The 10,797-nt window shown below is 47.4% G+C and overlaps 1 protein-coding gene across 5 annotated transcripts in view; it reads right to left on the bottom strand.

The window, feature by feature from the left end:
* Window positions 1-2,038: 2,038 nt before the first annotated feature.
* The window catches only part of Nktr (natural killer cell triggering receptor), a 36,838-nt gene continuing 28,079 nt past the window's right edge, over window positions 2,039-10,797 (bottom strand). For 2 of the 5 annotated variants that reach the window (XM_038324162.2, XM_038324164.2), the window contains 5 exons: window positions 7,773-10,610; window positions 6,904-6,999; window positions 6,351-6,407; window positions 5,718-5,822; window positions 2,039-4,506 (listed from right to left, as the gene is read on the bottom strand). In XM_038324162.2, the coding sequence (XP_038180090.1) occupies window positions 4,419-4,506; window positions 5,718-5,822; window positions 6,351-6,407; window positions 6,904-6,999; window positions 7,773-10,610 (3,184 nt within the window). In that variant the 3' untranslated portion in view covers window positions 2,039-4,418. Of the gene's footprint in view, window positions 4,507-5,717; window positions 6,019-6,350; window positions 6,408-6,903; window positions 7,000-7,772; window positions 10,611-10,797 lie in introns of all 5 variants that reach the window. The other 3 variants (XR_005284770.2, XM_038324163.2, XR_005284769.1) reach the window with 3 other exon arrangements.

The following is a 10,797-nucleotide window of genomic DNA, read 5'->3' as shown; positions in this document are numbered from 1 at the left end:
CAGGGTCCCACAGGGAGACTAGGCGTGCAGACAGAAGAACCCTGTGCTAGGACGTGGCCACCCTAACCACAGGAAGGATGCTGGCCCACCCCAACCCCTCAGGCTTCAGCTGTCCCAGAGCGGAGTCTGAGCTCTGACCAAGGAATCCAGAACACCCTGGGCTTGTCATTGGTTGCGGAATTGGGTAGTCAGGAGGTGGGGTGCAGGTGTCCAGCTGGAGGAGAGGCCTGGATGGAGTGAGGCCTGAGAACAAGACTGACCAGGGGCACTCTACTTCCTGGAGGGGCAAGGGAACCTCAAGCTCCATTGGTGAATATGGCTGGAGCATTCATCAGCACGGGACAGAGGTCGGTGCTTTTGACTGCCCCTGGGAGCTGGGTGACTCCAGTCCAAACTTCACTTCTGAGAGCAAGGAGACAGCCCAAACTGCTTGGGGTTCCCTTTGCTCACCAGGTAACATGGAAACGCAGGTGAGGTAGTACCTGGGGTGGTGCAGGCTGGAGGAGGGCCGCAGTGGCCTGCCTGTACAGTGGGGCCTCCTCCATCTGCCTGAGCTCTAGCTGCGGAGCCCAGCACTAATGCGCCACACAGCGTGGGAGCCTAATGCAAACCATCGGGTTCCTTTTCCCACAGCTCCCTGCTAGCTTCTAGAAGGCTGCCAGAGACCCTACTCCTGCACAACCCTGGGAACTAGTGAGGAGCTGCAGCGGCCACAGCTGTGGTTCCTGGACAGTTCCCTGGACACAGCCTGTAGAAGGCAGGCTCCTCTCCAGGCCAGGGCAGAAAGGCTCCACCACTTCTTTACACGTGCACCCCTGGGATCAACTGGGGACAAGGGTTCTCCCAATCTCGTCACTGTCACGTGGAGAGCAGAGATCCAGAGCCGAGGCTCAGTGGACACAGTCATAGGCCTGGCCCTTTCTATTTCTTGGTGTCCTCAGAGCTCAGTCCAGGCTGTGGAGTTGGGTCTCATTGCGTGTGTGGTGTGGTGCTGAGGAAAATAGCCATGGCACCAAGCTGTTCTGAGACAGGGAGGAAGCAGCCATGGCAAGGGCAGCCCAGGCCTCAGAGGAATGTAGTCTGCTGTGGTCTGCAGGGGATTCCAGGGTGCTGAGCTCTCTCCCCCTCACACCTCCAGTTCCTGAGGGACTGCAGTAACCAATAATTTCAACCTCAGTCAAGACATCCTGACCTGCCCCAACTTTTTAAGATTAAAATTTATGGGTGTACTGTTTGCGTGTATGCCTATGTGAGGGTGTCAGACAGCTTAGCTGCTATGTGGGTGCTGGGAACTGAACCTGGATCCTCTGCAAGCAGTCCACACTCTTCTCCACTGAGACCCATCCACCCTCCACACCCCACAGGGCAATGGGGACAGCCAATGCCTGGCTAATTCAGAAGGTGAGACCAGAGCCTCTGGCAATGCCCCAGTACTGTCCAGTCCACCAGATGAGAATAAAGTTCCAAGTTTCCTCCCCATCTCTTTGGAGGGTGTGGAACTGGGTCTCATGTAGCTTGGGTTGGCCATCAATTCATGGATCCTCCTGTCTCCATCTTCCAAACCTAGCTAATTTTAAATTTGACTTAATGTACTTTTTGGACAGTTTTACTGTTCAGTCCTTGAGCTCACACGGATCTGCCTGCTCTGAATGCTGGGGTGAAAGGTGTGGACTACCATCCCTGGCATGTTCTTTACATTTGAAAGGAAAGCACCCAGGTTTGACAATTCTGTTTCCCAACTTGGAAAGACTATATAGAAAACTCAGTATCTGCAAACAAGAAGTCAGGTTGCCTGCCTGGCAGATCCTCACTTGTATGTGGCCTCCCTCAGAGGTGGGTGATGAGGGGCACTGCAATCACGTGACTTTCCTCCTAAGCAGAGGAACATGGAGCTGCACCCCACCTGAGAAACCTGTTTCTGCCAGGCTCTCCCTGGCTCTACTCCTGTACCACAAACCTGCCATGGAGAAGTCTCTTTACCTGCTGTATCAGAAACTGATTATGGAGTCCGAGCAAGTAAAGACCAGTCGGCACAGACTCAAAGTTAGCATGTATTTTCATTTCTACAAGATCCTTTTCGAGTTGTAGGGAAATTAAATCGATGTATATACAAATTAGACACTGCTAGTATGTACAAAAGTCTTTTCTACATTTTTGACAATATCAGCTATGCCATTTTCAGTAAACAGGATGTTACAAAACTGTCCAATAAAGCATTTTCTATTAAGCGCATTACACAACGTAATTCAATTTTATTAAAAAAATAACTTCAAAATACAGAATGATCCTGGTTAGGAAGAAAAGCCATTTTTGTAGTTCACTTGAGTGTAAACAGCCAGGCCCACACTGCTGAAGATGAGAGCTGCCTGGATAGGTTAAGCCCTGTCCCTGGTGGCAGTAGGTGGCATGCTCTGCCTCTTCCCGTGCCAACCCCCAGAACCTGCCAATGCCCACAACTCCTTTGACCACTGGACTGCAGATGGAGACTGATCTCTGATCTGGTTTGATCTAGTCATATGGACCCTTTACACAGGAGGAAGGCAGAAGTTTTGAAGAAAGACAAAGGATCCCTGCTGGCTGAAGACAGCGAGGCCTGGGGCAGGGATGTGGGCAGCCTCAAAGAAGCCCACAAGAAAGTTAACTCCTTTTCAGAGTCTTCATAAGGGATGCGCCCTTCTAGCCCCCAGCCACAGTTCTGAGACCCTGAGCCATGCCCAGACATGGCTCTACCGTTGATAATCAATGGTGGTGGGCACTGTTCTAGGCTGAGGGACTTGGAATAGTTTTGTTACACAGCTACAAAACAATACAACATTGCTCAACAGTGACCCTTCCTTACTAACTCCATTTGGCAGTTTGTTTGGGTTCTGAATGCATTCTTCTCACCAACTAGTACATTCAAACATCCTTTTTTGTAGGAAACTTTTAGAAAAAAATCCCACTATAAACCACATGTTTAACTTTCACTAGCCAAGCACTGACTGCTGATGTTATTCTGTTTTCTGATGAACTATATTTACTGGCATGTTGGACAACGGCTGGCCACCTCATAAGAGTGACAGCATGATTTATTTTTGGAGTGCTGGTCACGGAACCCAGAGCATCGTTACATGCCAAGCACATGCTATTACACTGAGCCACATGCCCTGGAAGACCATTTTCATACATTCAGTGCCTCCCTCCATCAGGCCAGGAATCTTCTTCTTCCCAAATACACCAGCAAGGCCTGGGATTGGATGGTATAGGCTTCATGGACAACATATACAGGAATTCTTTCTGTGAACAGGATTAAACCGGCACTAAGGTGATTAAGTACACTTGGGGAAAGAATGCAAACTAAAGAGTAAAACTCAAACTAATTTTTACAGGTTAAATTATTTTTGGAGGAACCACGCAAAGCCACAGGAACATCTCTCTATGCAGCAGCTTATGATCCTTCTGCCCCCAAATCTTGTCCTGGGTTTTCTCTGGTCAGGCAGGGCTTCACAGAGTTAGTGGGGGTCTCAACACAAATAGGGAGAGGCTGGTTGTTACTAAAGTCTCTGGGTGTGCTAATTAAAGACTGTGGAGTTGCTTCTGAAAGTCCACTCTTCAGTTGGCTCTTCTAGAAGAACAAGATGGCCAGCCTTGCAGGCTCTATCCAAGAGACCACATACTGTTGGGAAGCCCTACACTCACAGTGAGCCCAGCTCTATCCAAGAGACCACCACCACATAACTCACAGTGAGCCCAGCTCAGAATAAGTAATTTTTGGTGCCAGTGAATTAAAAAAAAAGTCATGATTCTATCTTCTGGCATCAGGACATGTAGTATATGAAGTAAGGTACAGGAGGAACCAAAGGCACCAAGCACCGAGGTGGGAGCTGCAACAGCAACACGATTACAGCTGAGTTTCTGGCAGTCTCTGTGGAAAGGCAGACATGGTAGCATGAGCCACCACCCTGCATGACTGGCCATAGTCAATACGATGTGGATGGCCTGATTTGACAGCACACACAAACAAGACTATAGCCAGCATGGGGACATAGGAACGTGTAGCTGTGACAGCTCTCCACAATTCTGTTTGGCAGCATGGATGCTAAAACCTGAAAGCACTGACCTGAATTCTATGGACTGTGTGAGCTACAAAAACACTCCATCTAAAGTAACACTGCAAATGATACCTACATCAATTCCACCAGTTCTTGATTCAAGAAAATGAAAATTCCATAGTTGTCTACTGTAAAATGGGGCATAAAAATATTTGTAGTTGACATCTGTACTTTTAAACTTTTCTGCACACATGTAAATAAGTGACAAGAAATATCCACTGTTGGACTTGAGCTCTAATACTGACACACAACAGATGGCCATCCAGTTTCTCCAGCTTTAAGTTACCAGGTATTTACAGTAAGATACAGTCTCTGTACAAGGACGCCTCAGCTGTATCTGCTGCTCTCACTGGGGCTCCGGTGACGAGAGTAACTTCTGTCACTTTCACTGTCTGAGCCATAGGATCTACCGCTCCTGTGGAACAGAACCAAACAACACAAAAGCCTTTAACTCCTGTTCTTTGGGTTCTAACTGTGGCAATACTATGGTTTTAAATGGCAAATGGTTAAGGTAATATAAACTACAATAGTGAGGTTTTATTTTTACATTTACTTGAAATCCATTCATAAAATTGAGCAAACTACTTTTCTATTATACCACGGTGAATGTCAACACTAGGTTAGACTGCAGCAGGAAGGGTTAAAGGCACAGTCTGGCTGTGGTCATCATTGAGTTAACAGAGTGGTTTCTGAGAGGTGGTCAGCTTGTCATGGCAGGCGTCATCCCACCACAAATGAGCAGCTCAAGGACAGTGCAGGACAGTGGACAGGTAGGTGAGTACACTGAGAACCCCAGAGGTACATGCAGGGAAAAACATGCCTCAGAGTTAGCACTGGGATGGAGGTGGGGGGTTCCCAGGGCAACGGGCTGTGGGGAGACCTTCTGGGAAGCACATGATCACTTTAAGACACACAAAGAGGAAATGATGGAGGTGGCACTTGTGTTTCTGGGCAGAAGGTTCTAGAACATTATAGGATGGAGTAGGAATTGGAGCTGGTGAGTGGAGGGGTTCACGTACAGTGAGTGCTAAGGCATCTGGACCTGTGCAACACAGCTGGCATCCCTTCAACATTTCAAGCAAGAAAGCAGCCACAAGCACCTGTCTGTAGAAGGGTTTCTGGGATTGCAATGGATGAGGGTGGGTGACCACAGCCACCAGCAAGGGACAATACAAATGTGGTAATAAAGGTTTACATCTTATTAAATAAATGATATGATATAAACTTCAACCCTGCTGCTGAAACAAATAATTATGATTAATTTAATAAAACTGGCTGGGCAGTGGCGGTACACACCTCTAATCCCAGGACAGACAGGGCTACACAGAGAAACCCTGTTTTAAAAACAAAACAAAAAACCCCTGCCTATTCTAGATTAACCTGACTTTCAGAAGTGACCCATGATTTGGTCTTCTCCTTACTCCAAAAAAAAAAAAAGGTTGCTCAAAAGTATATGAACATTTGAAAATCCATTTTAATTTCAACTATAAGATAATAACTATTACCTGGCAACTCTTGGTACCAAAGCCCTATTTAATAGCGGTCTGTAGGCCAATGAAATTCAGGAAGACAAGTGTCCACTGCACCAAGTGCGCAGTCACCGCAGTGGTCTAGAGCAGGACCCACCTGGACCGCCTGTTGTAGCTTCTCCCTCGATGATAACTGTCACTCCTCTGGCTGCGGCTGTGGCTGCGACTCCGGCTGTAGTAGCTATCATAAGTGTAGGATCTACTTAAACAAAAATAACACACATTAAATTTTCTCACTCAAATATGGAAAGTCTCCTTTTTAGGGCTATCAGAGGGTGCTAGCTCACACGGGCACTCTATGGAAGTGTGAGGACAGTTGCATAAGAAGTTCTAGAAACATCTAGCAATTGCCCCCATTTGGACTTACCATGTTAAAGAGAAAAATGTTAATTTCTTTTCTGCATTGAAAAATATCACAAAATTAACACTGAGTTAGTTTGTCTGGGATTCTGGATCTTATTAGGCAATTATATGCAACAAGCACCTGCTATTACAATTTGATACTGTTGCCCAATGGGCCACAGATATCTCATTTTTAAAGAGTGATTTCAGACAATAAACATATGAGTTTAAGTTATTTAATTAAAAAATTCAACATTAGGCTGGGGAGGTAAGCTTAATGGCAGAAAACATGCCGTGTACTTCACCTAGGCCCTGGGATCAAATCCAAGCACAACCAGCCAGCCCAACTCCATCCCCCAAGCATGCTGGGGCTCCCACTGCCACTTACCTGGAGCGACTGTGGGGGTCATAGGAGCTGCTCCTGGACCTGCTCCTGCTGGACGTCCTAGTGTGAACCACAGGAGGGCTGTCACCCTGTGCATCAGGGCACACTAACAATCGAGACGTCTTTGCCCATCAGAGTGAAAATACACTCTGTATGTCATAAAGCTTTATGTAGTTCTCTGGGGAGACTCTCGGATGGGTAGGAAGGAAAAGGGGCCATTTACATGAGTAGCCACAGCAGGAACTATCTCAAGGCCAGAGAGAGAAGCAGCTGGACAGTAAAAATGCGCACCCTGGCCCTAGCACACACTTTTATTTTGGTTCCCTCACTGTGACCCTGTTTTAACCCCTCCGTCAGTCAAGAGGTGAGTGTGCTTGTGACCCTCAATAAGATCTGCATTTGGAGGAGGCAGGAGGGGCATGGCCTCTCAATACTTCTGTGCCTTTGCCTCACTCTGATGAAGGAACAGTCAGGAAGAGTTCACAGAGCTACATGAGAAACAATGGCAGAGCTACAGCTGCCTGCTCTGTCACAGCAGGGTGAGAACACAGCTTACCTGTGGCTACGGAAACTTCCATAGGAACTGCTCCGGCTGCGGGTCCGGCCTCTGCTGTACCAGCCTCTGCTCCGGCTTCTGGAGTAGCTCCTTGATCTACAATGGAAATGAGTGAGAAAGCATGTGACGTGTGCACTCCCAGTTAGGATGCACAGGAGGGCAGGGGGAAGTCAAACCAGAATGCGTCTCCTACAAATGCTGCACAGTGTACAGAGTCATGCACATGCAAAGGAAGCAGTTCAGAAGAAGCCACCATGGCTTAAACAATGAAATAAAAACCACAAAAAACTGCAGTTGGTATAGTTATATGTTCATGAATGTAACTACTTATTAGCTTCCTGTTACCATGGTCCCTCCTTTCTTAGCTGTCACTCGTTCTTTGTGCCTTTCAGTCTATCCTGATGACAATGCCGGAGGAAACTGATGGAAATGTGAGCGTGGTCACACAACTTGACTCAGATGTGTGCCCTGGACAGCAAGCAACGCTGCCTCTATGGTATGTTATCTTCTACATGTGTAAAAGGGTAGTTAGATCAACAATCCCTAAGCCCTGCAGATTCTGCTCAAAAGATTCTTTGCAAAAGCACGGCAACCTGGGCAAGAAAGCCAGCACCTTCACACCTTTGAATATGGTCATGTCAACAGAGCTTTCACTGTCCAAGAGATAAACTACAGATAACAGTAACAATGGTCTTTTCAACTGAGCCCACATTTCTTCTCCTGAAATGCCCACTTCCTATCTATATCCTCTATCTGTGGTTTTGGTCATATGGGATAATGCTTCTTATTCCCTTGTCAGATATTTGGAAACAGTGATCACACTTATGTTCTTCTGAGCTAAATGACACTTAGGGAGGGGGGCTTCTTACCGGTAAGATGATGTGGAACTCCTGGATCGACTTCTTGAGTGACTATAGGAGACAGATCTTGTTCTGTGTCGAGATTTGGTTTCAGATTTACTTCGAGATCTGTGTGGACTCCTGGACTGGCTATTACCATCCCGACTAGGTGTCTGCTCATCACTGGAACTCTCTTGATTCCGTGGCCTCCGGTTTAAGCGTGCCGTCTTTCTTACTTCATCAAAGAGAGATCCGGGCCGAACTTTATTTTTGCTTTTGATTTCTATTCTCAAGCCTTGTGGTTTCACTTCAGGAACAGGAGCCAATGGCTTCACATCCAGAGCACTTGACGGGGCTGCAGTAGGAATCAGATTTCCTACACCTTGCAATGGCTTCCACTTATCTGTGAGGTTCATCTGGCTTTTCTCAGGCCCCTCCTTCTTTCCAGAAATTTCTACAGGACTGGCCAAACTGGCAGAGCTGTCCTGTTTCCCACCTTCACTTGAGGTTTTACTCTCAGACACAATGCTTTCTTGTTTCCCTCCTGCTCTGGGCTGTGCCATGTGCTCAACCTGCTCTGGAATAATGCTCCCCTCTGGGTTGTCCAGCTTGCGGTTTGCTAATGGGGACACCCCCTCTCCTTTTGCAGGGGAACTTCTATCAGGGGTACAAATCTCCATGTTGTCATCTGTCTGAAGCACATCCTCCCCTCCACCTGGGACACGCTCTTCAATGTGCTGGGCACCATGAGGAGAGCTGGTGGTATTCTCCTCCACTGTCAGAGATGCAGGGCAAGAGCTGGGATGGCGATCCCCCTCTGCAAGTGGGTTGTGCTCTGAAGCACCCTTCTTAGGGTTACCGGGACGGCTGCCTTCATCACAGGGCCTCTCTATGTTTGGAGCACTGTCTTTCTCAGTTTCACACTTCTCAGAGACGTGCTTTCTTCCTCCCGGCTCCTGTGTAACCTGCTTCCCATCCTCCTCCTCGTCCTCCTCGTCACCAAACTCCAGTGGAGGCTGCCAGTGAAAGGCTTGCTTCCGCTTTGGAGCCTTGTGTTTTTTGTCTTTTTTGGCTTTCAATTTCTCTCTCACTTTTTTTGTGTGATCCCCTTTAAGACTATCCTTTGGGCATTTTTGTTTCTGGGGCTCCGCTCTAATGTTTCCCAAGTTGGAGCAGGAGCCCTCTGACTCAGAAGCTGAAGACTGTGGTTTCCTAGACTTCCAGGCACCATTACTGTCAGGCAGAGAAGTGTTTGCTGAAGGCTTTGCTGGGGGTTTAGCTTTGATGTGACTTTGGCCAACTTCTGACTCAGAGTCGGAGGAGGCTTCGCCCTCCTCCTTATCAGAACATCTCTGGGGATCACTTTTCCTGCTCTTAGTCACATCTTGTTCAGAGTTTGATTCAGAGTCCCATTTGCTCCCAGCACAGTTCTTCCCTTTGGACCTACTGCCATCTCTAGAGTGATCAGAAAGACTCTCTTTCAGAGCCCTCTTGTCCCATTCTGGCTTGCCCTTTCCTTCTTCTTTGCTTTTCCCCTGCTTCTCCTTCTCTAGGGCCGAGTGCACTAACTCAACATGTGACTGTTCACTATCTGAAGAATAATCCACAGATGATCTACTTTCACTATACTTTCTGTGACATGAAGACTTCTCTCTGCCTTTGACATATTTACTGTGAAGTATCTTCTTTGAGCTGCCGTGGTGTCTTTTATTTGAAGTGATACTTCTTTTCCCACGGGATCTAAACGTCCTCCTCGTGGCTCGACTTCCCCCATCACTGCTGACAGAAGTGTACGAAGACGACCTGCTGCGGTGGGAACCATCACTAGACTTCGTTTGTGAGTGAGACCTAGATGACAGAGACCTAGATCGTGATCGTGAAGTACGTGGACTCCGTGACCTTGACCTTGTGTATGACCTAGAGGATGACCGGCCCCTAGAAGACTTGCCCCCTGACCTTACTGAGCTCCCAGAACTTCTGTCACTGTACTTTGAATAAGCGCTCCCATCGCTTTCTGAATTTTTTTCTCTTTTGTGATAGGATGATGAACTCCCAGTTTCTTTAATATTTGATAAACTGTATGTACTTTGGACAGGCAACAAGTGAGTTGTTTTAGCCTTCATCTCCTGAATTCGCTCATAGGAGGGCTTCCAGGGCTTCTGCCCAGGCTTCCACCTAGAAGGCGGAGGGCTGTCACTCAACGGTATTACAGGAATGTTTTCTGCTGCCACTGGCTGTACTAGCACATTTCCATTCTGTGGCATCGATGATCTTAAAGGTTCTGTCTTAACTGGCTTATTTTCACTCAACGGAGCAGGATGTTTTGGTGAGTTTGATGCTGTCCTCCGGGGTTCCGACCTGGAACTAGATCTGGACTGGGATCTGTCGTGAGAACGCGATGAGGACTTTGACAAAGCCCTTGATCTAGAGCTCCCTCTAGAATCCGATGGTGAATGAGACTTGGATCTGTAGGAGTCTCTGCTGGAGTGGGTTGAGGAGCTCCGGTCGTCCTTGTCTGATCTGGACCAGGCCCGCTTTGAGGAGTGGCGAGAGGAGGAGGAAGAGGAGGCATGGGGTCTCCTTTCTCTGTCACAAGAGGACTTCATTCGGTGGGTGGCAGATCTTGAGGGTTCCAAGTCAGGTGGCATTACTAATCTTTTCTTCTTCGTCTGTCTGTGTCTTCTGCAATGCTTCTGCTTTTTAGCCTTTTTTTTATGCTTGAACTTCTTTTCCTTTCTGCGTTTCTTGTGGTGACCGTCAGAGTGTCTTGCTGTACTAAGATCTGAATAGTATCCATTATAGGACCATGATCTGGATCTCTGGGACAAGCTTCTTTCATCCCATCGGCTTGAACAGGGATCACTTAGCCTGTAAGCGGGCAGGATAACATGCATGCAGTTATTGCAAACACTCTCTGTGTCTTACAACACACTTCTTACTAACAACAGAGTGCCTTATCTCAACACTTTAACATGTACCAGAGATGACAACTATCATCAGCCTCACAGAAGATCCTTCCTGTTTTTAAGTGAATCAAAGACTGAGAATATTGGAA

This window comes from Arvicola amphibius, chromosome 3 (genome assembly GCF_903992535.2).
Source record: "Arvicola amphibius chromosome 3, mArvAmp1.2, whole genome shotgun sequence".
NCBI lineage: Eukaryota > Metazoa > Chordata > Mammalia > Rodentia > Cricetidae > Arvicola > Arvicola amphibius.
The sequence above is the reverse complement of the archived record's forward strand: the minus strand, read 5'-3'. Positions and strand labels throughout refer to the sequence as shown.